The 16,553-nt window shown below is 38.8% G+C and overlaps 2 protein-coding genes across 2 annotated transcripts in view; one reads left to right on the forward strand and one right to left on the reverse strand.

The window, feature by feature from the left end:
* Positions 1-1,928: 1,928 nt before the first annotated feature.
* On the reverse strand, positions 1,929-3,951 carry Dcaf16 (DDB1 and CUL4 associated factor 16). The gene is given in 4 exon segments (XM_021163338.1): positions 1,929-2,145; positions 2,147-2,336; positions 2,339-2,446; positions 3,942-3,951. Coding segments are annotated over 4 exon segments (525 nt in total).
* A 5,895-nt stretch (positions 3,952-9,846) lies between these two features.
* Positions 9,847-16,553, forward strand: part of Ncapg (non-SMC condensin I complex subunit G) — a 30,546-nt gene continuing 23,839 nt past the window's right edge. Inside the window, exons 1-6 of the mRNA XM_021161882.3 lie at positions 9,847-10,142; positions 11,015-11,218; positions 12,256-12,484; positions 14,372-14,517; positions 14,781-14,865; positions 15,953-16,145. Of these exons, the coding sequence (XP_021017541.1) occupies positions 10,032-10,142; positions 11,015-11,218; positions 12,256-12,484; positions 14,372-14,517; positions 14,781-14,865; positions 15,953-16,145 (968 nt within the window). The 5' untranslated portion in view covers positions 9,847-10,031. The remainder of the gene's footprint in view (positions 10,143-11,014; positions 11,219-12,255; positions 12,485-14,371; positions 14,518-14,780; positions 14,866-15,952; positions 16,146-16,553) is intronic.

Raw genomic sequence — 16,553 nt, forward strand, 5'->3', positions numbered from 1 at the left:
GAGAGTGGTAAATTATCATTCCAATACCCATGCCTCTGACAACACATGAATAAGCAAAATCTCAAGGCTTTTGTTTTGTACAGCCTAGGATGAAAATCCAGAAACAAATGTGCTTTCAAATTGGATCCTGATGGAATGAGACATTTTCTTCAAGACTATTTCTACTATGTAGATACGGACAGTGTATCTATTAGCTGTATTCAATATTTAGGAAATCTAGAATATGCCTAAGGAAAATTGGATCTATCTCATTTGCTGAGGACAAATGGCCATCCTTTGTTTACCATGTACACAGATGTTGGTTTATCCAGCCGCCAAAGTTGGGGAAAAGTTTCCTTTGAAGTGAATATAAAACTATGCATTTGTGATTAAGGCACTTTTATATATGGAGAAATATACATACTATGGATACATACTCATCAATAATTTTAATTTTCAGAACTTTACCTATTTCAACCACGCTTTCTCTGAAAAAAAACGGAAAAGTTTCCTTTAACACTAAGAGGAAAAAAATTCACAAAGCATCTACAAAATCAAGTTTTTGACATATTGTTATACTGATATTGTTTGAATCCAATAACATCCATGAACATTTTCCTTATCTACTTAAATTACACTCCTTTATGCTTAAGATGGGACAAAATGGCTCAGCATTCTGTACTCTTCTATAATTTGCCAAATTTTTTGAATTAAGATTCCATTACTATTTCAATTTTACTTATCTTTGCACTTAATACTAGAAATACAAAAAAGCAGAACTAAGAAGAAGATAAATATTTTTAACAACCTGTTTCGATTTACATGCTCAGTTATCCAAAATCACACATAAATTTTACTAATTTAGGGAATGTGAAAAGACTTCACAGTCCTATGCATTTTCTGTATGTTGCTACCTGTTTTGACTCAAACATAGCTGGACACATTTATAAGGGCATATACCATCCCTTCTCACTCCCCCCTCCCCTGCACCAAAAAATGAACATGAGTCTATTTAGAAAACAGTGCTACAAATGAAGCTCTTAATTTCAAATCAAGATAGTTTCATAGGAAGTTTCTTTAAAATTAGGGAATTCTGAAATGTTTGCAATGAATGTTGGAAGTACAACATTTCTGTTCCAGAAAATAATTACAGGTAAAATATTTTGACCATTTTACAAGTAATACTGAAAACAATAGTTCTGGTCAAAGTTGGTTCACTCAATAATTTGAAAATATGAATTTGAAAAAGTCTTGATAGCAAGATTTAAGAGACACATTCCATACAGAAGTCTATTTAAATCTAGGGTATGATCTGACAGGCCATATTACCTAGAAGATAGTGTGGTAGAGGACTGTGGTACAGTATTCATGAAATAATTGGAAATACCTTTATTAGGCTTGGAGTAGGGTAGCTAGAAACTACACCCCCACAAGAAATAAGAACCTTCAAGGGGTGCCATATGAATATATAAATTCTTTGTGTAGTTATTAGGTAATTATTAGGTAATAATTCTATTACTTCCCTAAAAATAAAGTCTTAAAGGACATGCCCAAATCCTACATTTTCTTTAGTTAGATGATGACATCTTTGGGTTATTAGATATTAGGTAGTATTTTAGCTAATCAGGGAATATTATTTAGTTGAGAAGGCATCAGTTTCCCAAATATAGGTTGTGTGATTTACTTTGCAGCCCTTAATTTTTTTTTGTTTTTATTTATGCATAATGGTTCTACCTGCCTGTATGTACTGTATATATCACATGTATCGCTGATACCCAACGTAGTCAGAAGCATTGGATCTTCTGTAACTGGACTTACAGACACCTATAAGCCACCGTGTGGATGCTGGGAATCGAACCTGATCCTCTGCCAAAACAATTGGAGCCATGTCTCTAGTTCCCTGAACCTTCTTAAGTACAGAGCATGACTATCAAGGCAAATGCTAACTTTTATAGTGAAGTAGTTAGGAGTTTCTTAACTGCCTTCTAGAGATCAGTGTAGGAAAAAGTAGTGTCAAAAAGTTCAGTGCAGGCTGTGTCCTTAACTACATCTGTCAGGCAGTGACAGCAACAAGAGGAAACATAAGCTTCAGGGAAATGATTTAGAAATTCACATTTGGGAATGGCTTAACTCAATGTTCAGCTCAGTTGTTTGATGGCAAACTCTATTTAAAGTAGCATAATCTCTAGAGAGCTGGCTGGGACTTTTAAGGTGCTTTTGAACAAGTGAGACTCTTCAAGAGGCCAGAGGCAATTCAAGAATTGGTTCCAGTTTGGGGACAAAATGGGAGAGTCTTAGACTCTTGAAGTATATGGACTGGATTATTTTGACTTGTTCTAAGCCTTCAACATAATAAACCAGGAATTGGGATCTAAAAGTTTCCAAATTTTATACTATTTTAAAAGGTCCTTAACCTGGCATGCAGGACTCCCAAGAAGTGTTAGGTTGGGTATCACAGGGTCCTCTTCTTCACAGAAATCCCATCATTCTTTTAAGCAACCATATAGGTAGACTATTCTTTCTTCACTTTCTAATTCTGTTAAGCAACCAAAGATGAAAATTTGGGACCCATCAGAATGAAAGAGAAAAGGTGACAATTTAAAGGCAAAAGAAGTAAGCCTTTAACAATGCTAAGTAGAAAAAAAAATGTCTTTATAAATTTTGTCTTTCCATCTATTACACATGTGAGATATGCCTCAGGTTTACACTGTGCAGCCCTTGAAAATTATGCTATTTACTTACTACTCACTTACAAGGATGATTTGTTCATCAATGCGGAAGTTAGTCACTTACCAGTTAACTTCCTTCAAACCTGGTTATTCAAGGAGAGTCCTAGTCTAGGCAAGCTGACTCTCTTAATGGTCTCATCTGGTAGTAATACTACATGGAAACACCTTGTATTTGGTTTTGTTGACAGTGATATTGTTTCTACTTGATAATTAAAGATCAGCAGTTGGTTTGGTTGTCTGCGGGTAGAGATAATTTGTAGTAGTTATGTTCTGGTAATCTGTCAATAACATCTGGTGTTCAAAGATCTGATACTTACCATAGATGATTCAATGCCTTTGAAATGGCGATTTAGTAATCTGGTACAATAGCTAAAATGTGTGAATAAAACTAGAGACATAATCTTATGGACTGAATGTACTAGGTAACATTACTATCTACGGACATATCTAATTTTAGGGCTTTCAAGAAAATGGACGCAGGGCAAGAAGTCTTATAGATTCCCACTCCCCACTTCTTTCTGTCTCTCTCTCTCTCTCTGAGACAGAGTTTCCCTTTGTTGCCCTGACAGGCCTGGAACTCACGATGTAGATTAGGCTGCCCTCAAACTCAGAGATACACCTGCCTCTGCCTCTGAAGTACTGGGATCAAAGGCTAGTGCCACCACACAAAGGTCCCGTTTTTCTTATAGACTAAGATTTTTGCTGTTGTGAATAGCTCTTACAATCACAAAACTGGCCAAGAGTTTGAGCTATTTCATTCCTTTGTTGATTTCTGAACCAGTTTGTCCCCTTACCCCCAAATTATTGGTGTAAGGGCACATCCCTTTTTTCCCAAACTCTAAATAAAGGGTTGATCTTTTTGCCTTTAGATGGCTTTGCTGTAATGTTTTAGGGAACCTGTCCTGGTAGTAGATTTGTTGATTCTTGTAGTGATATCTGAAGTAGTTGTCATATGATCAATTTTTTATAAGTAGTTGGAATGTGGGGGAAGCACAAATATTCACCAGCTCCTTCTAAAGGAAAACACATTAATGTAACTCTAGTGGCAAATCAAATAAAGGTAAGCTAATTTTTACTTACAAAGCTCTAAATACTACTTAACAGAGTGAAATAGAATGTTATTTTCAAGTAAGGGTTACCTAAGGAAAAACACATAACTTTGCAATTAGCATGTGTCAGAAATCATCTAGGAAATGCTATGGAAAGCAAATTCATTTTCTGGAAATGGCCCACCATTTTGCATGACTGTGATGGGTGTGCTCTGAAATGCAAGGTCCCCAGAAACTTCATCCTAGAATTGCTTCTCACTGCTGATATATATGTCCTCCCTCCACTACATAGCCTAATGATTCCTGAGCATCAGCCCACACTATTGGGCAAATTTCCTGCAGAACAACATGAAAATGCACCTTTCCCACTCAATTGGGCAAATTTTCTGAAGAACAACATGAAAATGCACTTTCATGTAGTAATGTTGTATAGATGAATTGATAATTTCATAATTCCTGATAATGATTTCCTAGAACTAAGTTGATACAAGTAATTTTAAAACCCCTGTAGCATAAAAGCTGCAAAGAGAGCTCTATAAACCTTCATGTGGCAAGGGCTAATTGCATTAGGAAAAGAAAATGGACTTGTAACATATTCACAATCTCAGAAAATATTCCTTCTAGGTTAGGGATGAGGTCACTATCTGGTAACTAAAGAACACAAACTGGGAATCAGTACAAGGACAGAAAATGGACTAGTCTATCTATACAAGACTTCAAAATAAACACGAAGCCAAAGATTTATCTCTGGACAAAACTATGCTAACTAATGACATAAAAATTATTGCTTTAAACTTTTAAGGAATTTATGGTGCTAGAAAAAGATAATCTTTAGTCAGATACTAGTCTTAATGGAAAGACATATAAACAATTATGCTGTAACTCCTTAAACCTTTATTGAGCTATGATATGAACTATTGCCTTAAACTTACTCTGAACTTATAGAATGTAAAAATGCTTTAAAATCATGTGATCAATTATCCTGAGATAAAAACTAAGAATAAAGTGGTGGTGTAGGTCTTTACTGCTTCATCTGTATGCATGTGTCAGTGCCTGACTTTCTTTCTTTCCTTTCTTGTGTTTTCCTTTTCTCTCTGGCTCATGAAGAGTTAAGAAACTCCAAGCCTCTTGTCTTGTCAGCAAGTGGCCTGAGTCAGAGACTACAGAGCCCAGGTAACTAGGTTTTCTTAATTCCTCTGCTGCTATCAGCAAGAGTTAACTTGCAGAAGCCTTAAGTGTTTGGCCCCTGAATACCAAAAGATAGTAACACTGCCAGAAGTCATCAAGTTTTGGCCCCTGCTGATTTCACCCTCACTTCCTTCCCAAGGTATCTGACTGTTTGGCTTGGGACCCTGGCGAATAAGGCTGACCAAAATTTTAATGATTGACAGCCTGACATATTATTGGAAAACTTAGTCAATTCTTTAAATAAAGATAACAATTTCACAAGAAAATCCCCAAACACCCAAGTCTACAAAGGTCATGGGAGCCAATGAGTAACAAGTACCTTAAAAGACATAGGTTACTGTCTTCGTCAGGGTTTCTATTCCTGCACAAACATCATGACCAAGAAACAAGTTGGGGAGGAAAGGGTTTATTCAGCTACACTTCCATACTGCTGTTCATCACCAAGGAAGTCAGGACTGGAACTCAAGCAGGTCAGGAAGCAGGAGCTGATGCAGAGGCCATGGAGGGATGTTCCTTACTGGCTTGCTTCTCCTGGCTTGCTCAGCCTGCTCTCTTATAGAACCAAGACTACCAGCCCAGAGATGGTCCCACCCACAAGGGCCTTTTCCCCTTGATCACTAATTGAGAAAATGCCTTACAGTTGCATCTCATGGAGGCATTTTCTCAACTGAAGCTCCTTTCTGTGTGATAACTCCAGCTGTGTCAAGTTGACACAAAACTAGCCAGTACAATTGACCCCTTGTCAACTTGACACACAAACACATCACTAGGAAGCCTCAACCTTTACATTCTTATTCATCCCCAATATCTAAATAACTTTAAACATCCCACAGTCTTTACATATTCTTCCATCTCTTTTAAAATCCAAAGTCTTTTTACAATTAAAAGTCTCTTAACTGTGGGTTCCACTAAATAGTTTCTTCCTTCAAGAGGGAAAATTTCAGGGCACAGTCACAATCAAAAGCAAAAATCAATCTCCAACAGTCCAGTGTCTGGGATCCAACTCACAATCTTCTGGGTTCCTCCAAGGGCTTGGGTCACTTCTCCAGCCATTCCCTTTGTAGTACACACGTCGTCCTCTAGGCTCCAGATGCCTGTACTCCACTGCTGCTGCTCTTGGTGGTCATCTTATGGTACTGGCATCTCTAAAACACTGCATGACCCCTTCAGTCCTGGACTGTCAATTGCAATTGAGGCTGCACCTTCACCAATGGCCTTCCATGGTTTCTCACAGTGCCGAGCCTCAGCTGCTCTGTGTCACCCCTTCATGCCTTCAAAACCAGTACCACCTGGGTGACTCTTACACATTACCAAGTTCCACTGTAGCACGAGGTACAACCTTGGTTATCTCTGGAACACAGCTTCTGTGCTCTCAAAAAACACTTCCCAGAAGATGTCACCTCAATGATGCTGGTCTTTCTTAATCACCACTAATTTCTTAGCTCCAGCTAACCAGCATCAATAGTCCCAGTAATACAAAGGTTTCACTTTACTAGTTCTGGTATCTTGTTAATCACAGCTGATTCTTCAGCCCCAGCTAACCAGAACCACAGAATCTTCACAACCAAAGTAACAATGGCCCTGAAGAGTATTTAATTTTCCCTCTGAAATTTCACAAGCCAGGCCTCCATCTTCTGCACTGTTCTCAACATTATCTTCCAAGCTCCTACACAACATCTGACAGAGCTCTTACACCGAATGGATCTTCTAGCCCAAAGTTCCAAATTCCTCCACAGTCCTCCCCAAAACACGGTCAGGTTGTCACAGGAATACCCCACTTCCGGTACCTATTTGTCTTAGTCAGGGTTTCTCTTTCTTTCTTTCTTTCTTTTTAGGTATTTTCTTCATTTACATTTCCAATGCTATCCCAAAAGTCCCCCATACCCTCCCCCCTTACACACCCACTCCCACTTCTTGGCCCTGGCTTTCCCCTGTACTGAGGCATATAAAGATTGCAAGACCAATGGGCCTCTCTTTCCAATGATGGCTGACTAGGCCATCTTCTGATACATATGCTGCTAGAGACACGAGCTCTGAGGGGTACTGGTTAGTTCATATTGTTGTTCCACCTATAGGGTTGCAGACCCCTTTAGTTCCTTGGGTACTGTCTATAGCTCCTTCCTTGGGGACCCTGTGATCCATCCAATAGCTGACTGTGAGCATCCACTTCTGTTTGCTAGGCCCCGGCATAGCCTCACAAGAGACAGCTACATCTGGGTCCTTTTAGCAAACTCTTGCTAGTGTATGCAATGGTGTCAGCGTTTGGAGGCTGATTATGGGATGGATCCCCGGGTATGGCAGTCTTTAGATGGTCCATCCTTTTGTCTCAGCTCCAAACTTTGTCTCTGTAACTCCTTCCATGGGTGCCTTGTTCCCAATTCTAAGAATTTGCAAAACACATGAAACTTAAGAAGAAACAAGACCACAGTGTTAGTCAGGGTTTCTATTCCTGCACAAACATCATGACCAAGAAGCAGTTGGGGAGGAAAGGGTTTATTCAGCTTACATTTCCACATTGCTGTTCATCACTGAAAGAAGTAAGGACTGGAACTCAAGCAGGTCAGGAAGCAGGAGCTGATGCAGAGGCCATGGAGGGATGTTTTTACTGGCTTGCTCGGCCTGCTCTCTTATAGAACTAAGACTTCCAGCCCAGAGATGGTCCCACCCACAAGGGGCCTTTCCCCCTTGATCACTAATTGAGAAAATGCCTTACAGTTGGATCTTGTGGAGGCATTTCCTCAACTGAAGCTCCTTTCTGTGTGATAACTCCAGCTGTGTCAAGTTGACACAAAACTAGCCAGTACAGTTACGTATTCCATGCTCTCACATAGAATAAATGAATATTATAAAGATACCAACTTCCTAAGAACAGAGGAATAAAGGGAGTATTTGCTTCTACAGCAAAAGAAGGCAAAATGCTTCTAACTTTACCTTTAAGCAACAAATATAAACGTGTTCTCAAACCTAGTTTATATAATCTGCTTCATTTTGAAAAGAATACTTTGTTATAGTCTGTCAAGTCTGTATTTAACTGAGACAGGAGACACTAGCTTTTAATTTTCCTGTCCTTTTATATTTTTGTTGTTTTCATTTCAAACAGTCTGCATGTTAAAAAAAATCCACAAGAGGTATAAGACATACAAACTCTACATACACAAATGATATTGCTATTTTCTTTTATATTTCATGTATGTATACTTCCATATCACAACAAATTAAGCACATCTATTCTAAACATTTTCACGTATAGATGTTTTCAAGAATTACTGATCTAAAATTTGGAATCCAAGAACCTTATGGTGTACATTGTTTAGTTTTTGTTATTTCCTTAAGTTTATCAAAGACACAAATTTATTCCTATATGTATTTGTTCTTTCTCACAGGATAAAAGAGTCAAGAATTATGTAAGCTTTACAATGAGATTATGCTGTATGAATTTAATATAGCATATTGGAAAAGTTCCAAGATTACGATGTCCAAAGCATACCAAATCCGTACAACATTCGGTACTAAAATCCACAACTTTAATCAAAACATAGTCATACTGACCTCTGGTGGTCAGATTCGATATATTTCACTGATACTGAAATAACCAGATAAAATACTCATGACACATTTTTTTTTTTTAATCAACAAAACAATAAAGGCAGCAAGCACCTAAAATGAAAGGTCACAGATTGTCACAAAATATTGATATGTTCTAGGTTTTAGTTTGTCTGTTTACATCAAAAACAAATGACACGCACACATATTGGTTCTCATTTTATTATTATTTATTTAAAGTTTTATTTATCTTGTATGTGTGGTACATACATGTTTAGGTCAGAGACAGACATTGAGCGTTTTCACTGATTACTTTAGACCTTACTGTTTGAGAAAGACTCTCAGCCACCCTGAAGCTTGCTACTTTGGCAGATCAATGAGCCCAAGATCCACTGTCTGGCTCTCAGCACCCTCAAGTGCTAGGACTACATACAGGTGTTAACACCTGGTATTTGTATGTGAACTATCACATGTGACTTCAGATCCTCATGTTTGTGCAGCAAGCACTTTACCCACGAATCATCCTCTCCCCAGGTCCTCTAGGGATTCCCAGAGTACCTACAGAACACCATAGTCTGGGGGCAGCTCTCTTCCTGATACATGTCACCAATGTAGACTTGCAATACAGACGGAATAGGTGGCTGCATTTATGTTTCCCAAGTCATCAAGCAACACACCAAGTAAGTTTCCCGGTTTTGGAGTGGTGTGTCCTATGCCCCAGGCGAGGCATTTAGAGATAATTTTATATATCCAGCACGGGATCTTAGTCAAGACCCCCAAATTCCTTTTACAATGTCTGCTTTCTCCTCTGCTTAGCAGAGCTGTTAGGCAGATTTGTAAAGCACATCTGTCACGCTGGAGCATCTCCAAGCGGCTGCAGCCTAAACTGACCCTGCCTTTCTCTTCCCAGTCCCCCAGACTGTCTGTCTCATCGTGGGCGGGCAGTTCCCGCCCCGACCCACGGGGTCCGAAGGACTGCGGAGGCCCTCGTCCAGGACGCCCTCGGAAACTTTGACATCCCCAAGCCCCGAGCGGGCTCCGCGCGACATCTCCCAAACAACTCCTTCGCTCGGGATTTACCCGTTCTCAGCCAGCCGGGGCGGGCTGCCGCAGTCCTCTGCTTTCTCCCTTCACTCCCAACCACAAGATCCCGCAACGCACCGAAGGCCACCAGTTTTAATTCAGAAAGCAGAACGCCCACTTCAGGCGCGCTCCTACACAGCACCACTTCCGGCCCCGCCCATGCCTCCCATACAAACACCTTTTCCTATTGGGAGAGCGGCAGGCCACACCCCAGGCGTCCCAGCAGCGGGGCGGAGCGGAGGGTGGAGTCAGCTCCGGGATCCTCAGGTCTCGGCTTTCCGACCCTCCCTCCGGCGGAAGTCTCGGGAGATCTCATCCTCCCGCGATAGTTGTTTGAAAACTCTGGCGCTAACCCCTCACTGGGAGCCTCGCCAAGCCAGGGTGTCGGAAGCCGCGGGAAACTGAGTCCTCCTCGAATCGCGAGCCACTGTCGCTCTCGGACAGTTCCCGTCCCGGCGCCATGGCAGCGCAGAAGAAGCGGCTTTCTGTGAAGGAGGCGTTTCAGCTGGCGCAGCAACCGCACCAGAACCAGGCGAAGCTGGTGGTGGCGCTGAGCCGCACGTACGGCGCGGTAAGGGGCCTGGCTTCGCCTTCTGCCCTTGCGCGCCCCGCGACGGAGGGATGGGATTCGAGGCTCGCCCGAGGTCTCCAGGCCTCAGCCAGTGAGCAGAACGCCCGGCGTCGGCCACACGCAGTCTCCGGTCTTCTCCATCCTCATCCCCACCCGGGGGATGCGGGGAGTTGTCCGTTATCCTCAGTTCCTCAGTGACTTGTTGGTCTGCGCAGGGAATCTTAGACGCCTTTATTTCCTTTGAGGTCTCTGGTTCATCTCAGGCAATCGATGAAGTTGTTTCACCAACTCCTAAGCTTTAAAATCACCTTCATTTCACTAGCTAGCGAAACCATAAGCACCCAGTCTTTCCCGTACAGGGCAATTGTGTGTCGAGGGTAGCGGCGGGAATTACTGGACAGCGAATGTGAGGAAGATACATTGTTTTGGAGTTCAAGGAAAGTTAAGGGCATATAAAAGGGATCAAGGGTAGGAAGCAAAATGTGTAAGTTATGACAAAAGGAAATTGACGGATGCTAGGAAGGCCTAAGTAAAATAAACACAAAGCTGTTGATTTTGAGTTATTTATGGCGAAGCTTGTTTTGCATTAATCCGGTAAGAAAAATACCGATAATCCAAAGGTGTTGAGAGAAAAATGAGGTAATTTTGCACTGCTTAAATTTATGCTTTGTGTTTTCTCAGAGGTACAAATTATATACTGAAAAGAAGTTTGTGCAGATATACTTACCCTTCCTTGGTTTGGATAATTGATAGTTTATTAAGAAACATTATAGTTTAACCTAAGGGTAACACTTTCAGCAGTATTATGGCAGTGTTGGGAATAAAGAATTTTTATTAATGCAGCTTATGGAGGCGTTTCTTCTGTCTTTCAGATGGATGATAAAACAGCTTTTCAGGAGGAGTTTATTCATTACCTTAAGTATGCTATGGTGGTATATAAGCGAGAACCTGCCGTGGAGAGGGTCATGGAGTTCACAGCCAAGTTTGTTACTTCGTTTCACCAGTCTGATGAGGAAGAAGAAGAGGAAGAGAACGATGGTGGCATTTTAAATTATTTGTTTACTTTTCTCTTACAGGTACTGTAAAAGCTACTACTTTGGGGAAGTAATATATTTGGCTATGTTTGTTATTTTCCACAGTAAAATATCAGTGATAAGAGAAAATGTATGTGAATAAGATAAGTCTTTTATGGAAACCTGAACTGTCATTAAGATAAAAGGATAACTCCAGCATTAAAATTTTAACTGTTTCAATTCTCACTTTTGTTGTAAATGTCCTCTCTCTGCGATTAAGTTAAAAATATTCTACAGAAAGGGATATGCTTATTTTGTGACAGCAAATAGTTTTTCAGACTACTTGAGAGTATAACATCTGCCTAGTATGGATATAACTTCTCTGCAAGTAATGAGTTGCTATTGTCTTAATTTAATTTTTTTCCATAGTACTAGGGATTAAACCTAGCTTTACACATGTTGGTACACTGATCTACCTATCTTTTTACTTTGTTTTGAGATGGATTTGCCCATATTGTCCTTGAGCTTACTTTGTAGCCTGTACTGGCTAGTTTTGTGTCAACTTGACACAGCTGGAGTTATCACAGAGAAAGGAGCTTCAGTTGAGGAAATGCCTCCATGAGATCCAACTGTAAGGCATTTCCTCAATTAGTGATCCAGGGGGAAAGGCCCCTTGTGGGTGGGACCATCCCTGGGCTGGTAGTCTTGGTTCTATAAGAGAGCAGGCTGAGCAAGCCAGGGGAAGCAAGCCAGTAAAGAACATCTCTCCATGGCCTCTGCATCAGCTCCTGCTTCCTGACCTGCTTGAGTTCCAGTCCTGACTTCCTTGATGATGAACAGCAGTATGGAAGTATAAGCTGAATAAACCCTTTCCTCCCTAACTTGCTTCTTGGTCATGATGTTTGTGCAGGAATAGAAACCCTGACTAAGACACAGCCCGAACAGGCCTTGAACTTGTTGTTTTTCTCTGTGGTACTGTAGGCCTACACTATCTTCCTGGGTATATTGCCAACTTTTAATTTTGAACATAAAGTTAAAATGGTACTGGATGTTTAAGAGTGGAATGTGACTAAGAGTAACTTTTGATTTGTTCTGTGTAGTCTCATGAAGCAAACAGCAGTGCCGTCAGATTTAGAGTGTGCCAGCTCATTAATAAACTTCTTGGGAATATGCCAGAAAATGCCCAAATTGATGATGACTTATTTGATAAGATTAATGAAGCCATGCTAATTAGATTGAAAGATAAGATTCCAAATGTAAGAATACAAGCAGTTTTGGCTCTTTCTCGACTCCAAGATCCTAAGGACGATGATTGCCCAGTAGTTGATGGTATGTATGGTTTTCTAAATCTTGTTTCAGAATGTTGACTTTGTTACTTTTTCAGTATTTGTATTTTATGTATTTGTATACATGAGTGTATAGGTGTTACATTCATGTGCAAGACAGAGGTTATAATCTGATGTCCTTAATTGGTTTTTGAGATAGCATCTCTGCTCATCTACTCAGACTGCTGCCCAGTCTGCTGCCCCAGGAATCTCCAGGTTCCTTATTCCCAGTACTAAGATCATATGTGCATGCCTCTGTGGCTGGTTTTCATGAGAATACTGGGCATCAGGACATCAGGTCTCATGTGTATGCAGCAAGTACTCTACCAATAGATCCATTTTCCTAACCTAGTATTGAATCTTTACTAATTATATATGTCTGTGTTATCTAAGTATCAATCCCACAACTTAACATGAAAGAATATCATCAGCACGTTTACCTCTGCCTTGCTCTTCATTTGTATTTCTTTCTTTCAGAGGTAGAAATAATTACAGTGAGTTTTGAATTAATTGCCCTGTTTACATAAAAAATTACATTTTAAACAATCACATGTTTGCCTCAGTGTTAAATTTTGTTTGCCATTTTTTTGTGAGTTAAACTATATTTTTGTGTCTTTTTTCCCCTCAAATTTATTCCTAATTTTAGCATTCACTTAGGGTGATATATATATATTTATTTTTGCTATATTTTAATGTTTTGTTTTATGTAGTTTTGTTCTGAATGGTCGTGGCCCTTCTAGTTGTTTGCAATTCTTTGCTTTAAAAACAGTGCTAGAGGCAGGGCATGGTGGTGTAATGCCTTTAATCCCAGCAACTCTGAAGGCTAAGGCAGGCAGATCTCCTAGGTTTAAGACCAGACTAGTATGGAATAAGTTCCAGGACAGCCGTGGTTACAGAGAGAAACTCTCAAAAACCCAAAGAAACAAAACAAGAAATCAGTGTTAGGACTTTTCTTACTCAGGCCTTTGGTACATAGATGAAATGCTTAGAGATAGACTTATATGGGTTCTACTCTATTAGGGGAGGTGATAAAGTATTCTAAAAAAGTTTTTTACTTTTAATATTGTCAGTAATGGAACATAAAGGTATGCATTGATCCACATTCTCTTTAGTTTTAGCACATTTTAAAGGTTTATGCTCTATTAGTAATTGTTATTGTCACCCAGCTTCATAAATTTATCATCTGATTATCTTGAGTTGTTTAAGGTTTGTATTACATTTTGAGAAGTGTTATTACTAGGTGATTTTTGTAATGTTAAAAGTGTATACTTGGACAACTGGATGATAAAATTTAATCACTCAGTGTAGCTTCTGGTGCAGTCTAAAGATCCACTAAACTGGTATGAAATGACTGCCAGTATAATCTGGCATACTCTTTTTTTATAGTCAGTTGTTTTTTTTTTTTTTTTAATATAGGAGGAGTATACTCAAACAATGGTAAAAGTATATTAAACAGATGAACCTATGCATTCTTAAAAATTAAAGGTGTAAAGTCAAATGTGAACCTTCATAGTTTCCCTTCTGAATAGCTATTCTAACTGTATAGAAGTTGATTGAATTATATAGTCTTTGGGTTTGGTTAATTTCTGTGTGTGTGTGTGTGTGTGTTTGTAACATTTTATAGTAAAATTTAAAATAAATCAAAATAATAGGTCCTTATATAAAACCATATCAACTTAAATTACTTACTCTAATCGTCATCTGACCTTTGGGGTTAATTTTTAATCACAGTACATTTAATAATTTAAAGTTTTATTTTCAGAAGGAAATGCTAGTTTTTTTTGCTAGAAGTGAATATATAAAAGTAATATCTGTTATTTAAAAATGAAAGAATGTGGAACTTCTATTACTTAACATTATTAATGTTAAAATGCGTTGCTTTATTTTTTAGCATATGTTAATGTGATTGAAAATGATTCAAATCCAGAAGTTAGACGTGCAGTGTTATCTTGTATTGCACCATCGGCAAAGACTTTGTCAAAAATTGTAGGACGTACAAAGGATATAAAGGATACTGTCAGAAAGCTGGCTTATCAGGTAAATAAGTTCAATATCTTATGTAAGGCATGTTTTTGAAAGATGAACCATTTTATGGTATTTTGGAAAAAACTTGGTGACAGTGATTTTTTTTTTTTTCAGTTTAGGACTTTTAAAGAATATAGATAACTTAGAGTATTCTTATATTAAGCATATTAACAGACAGTTTAAAAATTGGGTTAATTTACAGAAGAATGCAGTATTCATAAGTAAGATATCTCTAAAGTGTATTGAGATTAATGGCCATCTTTTACCTTTTTAAGGTGTTAGCTGAAAAAGTTCATATGAGAGCTATGTCCATTGCTCAGAGAGTGCTGCTTCTTCAACAAGGTCTTAATGACAGATCAGGTAAGATTCACATCTTTGTAAACATTTCATTTTGAAAGGAGACTTGAATTTAATAAAGGTATCATTTCCATAAATAAGTTGAAACATTTTGGGGTTAAAGATCTTGGTGTTTTGAAGGAGCAAGGCATTTCTTTCAGACTTCTGTGCTTTAGGGAGGGGAAGGCTATTCTAAATCTTATGCAAACATCTGATAGAATCTTTTTACCTCATCTTTTTAAACAGTACTGTCCTGTTTTTCTATAACTTAACATAAATGTGTTCTGTGTATCAGAAACAATTAGGAATGAACAGACCAGTATAATGCCCCACCCTCTCATCTGTTAAACTAGGGAATCTGCTTTTCTGAAGGATGGTCTAAAAATTCTTAACTCCTATGAAGCCATTTAGTCTCAGTTTCGCTATACCAAGAAGGCACAGTTGAATTTGTGAGTATTGTCAGAGGACTGACTAGGGTGCCCTTAAATCAGCAGTTCTCAACCTATGAGTTGTGACTCCTTTGGGTGTTGAACAATCCTTGCACAGGAGTCGCCTAAGGCTGTCAGAAAACACAGATATTTACATTATAATTCACAACAATAGCAAAATTACAGCAATGAAGTAGCATTGAAAATAATTTAGTGGTTGGGGATTGCCACAGCATGAGGAACCGTAGTAAAGGAAGGACCACAGTATTAGGGCTGAGAATCACTTCTTAAATGATAAAAATAAAGTTTGTTTAGTAAAGTTTATTGTGATTCAATACTGCAAATAGAATTCATGTAATATTTGGGGTCAATCAACAAGTGAAATGATAGATTTCACATATCCTGATGCATTATGTTCAGTGAGGAGACAATATAAAGACATTTTTCCATAGGCGATGTAGGAGTTTGGCTTTTAATTGTTGAACTCCATTTGCATTTTGAAATAAGCATTATCATGACTTTAGTAGCACTGCATCTTTTTTGTTAGCATGCTTTGTTCTACCTATAACTTCTATTTGAATTATAAGTTCAGTGTTAACAGTGATTTGGTAACAGTTAAGATGGGCTTACATGGGAGAAAAGGTCTAGAATGTGCATAGTTAACTGTTTAGATGACTCCCCAGATGCTGTGAAACAAGCAGTGCAGAAGCATCTTCTCCAAGGCTGGTTGCGCTTCACTGAAGGGAATATTCTAGAGTTTCTTCATCGGTTGGACGTGGAAAATTCTTCTGATGTAGCAGTCTCTGTACTCCATTCCTTATTCTCAATGACTCCTCTCAGTGAGCTGGTGGGAATTTGTAAAAGTGATGATGGCAGGTATATAAAGACTTCATTATTTAAATTGTACAGAGGATTTAAATTGAACCTATGCACTTAAGATGAATTTGTCTTCCTGTATTTTTAGGTTCCCTCAGTACCTTTTATCTGTCCCTCTTTAATGAGAGTTTTTCTTCCCTCTGGTATAAGGACTTAGTACTTTATGTCAGGCATTACTTTAGGTGTGCCCTTTCATTTTACAGCTTTGACTTTTGCACTACATCCACTAAAAAACCATGTTGACTCATACGAAGCTTTCTCTTCTGCCTTTTTTCAGGCTAAGTTTTTTTTCTTTTTCTTTTCATTCTTTTTGGGTGGGGAAATTAATGACTTAGTAATTAAACAACTTAGTAATTGAAAGAAATCTTCATCTTATGTCCATTCTTGCTCTGTTTTTCAGCTGCATGT

This window comes from Mus caroli, unplaced genomic scaffold, assembly GCF_978045245.1.
Source record: "Mus caroli unplaced genomic scaffold, Mus_caroli_1 scaffold_4, whole genome shotgun sequence".
Taxonomy (NCBI): Eukaryota; Metazoa; Chordata; class Mammalia; order Rodentia; family Muridae; genus Mus; species Mus caroli.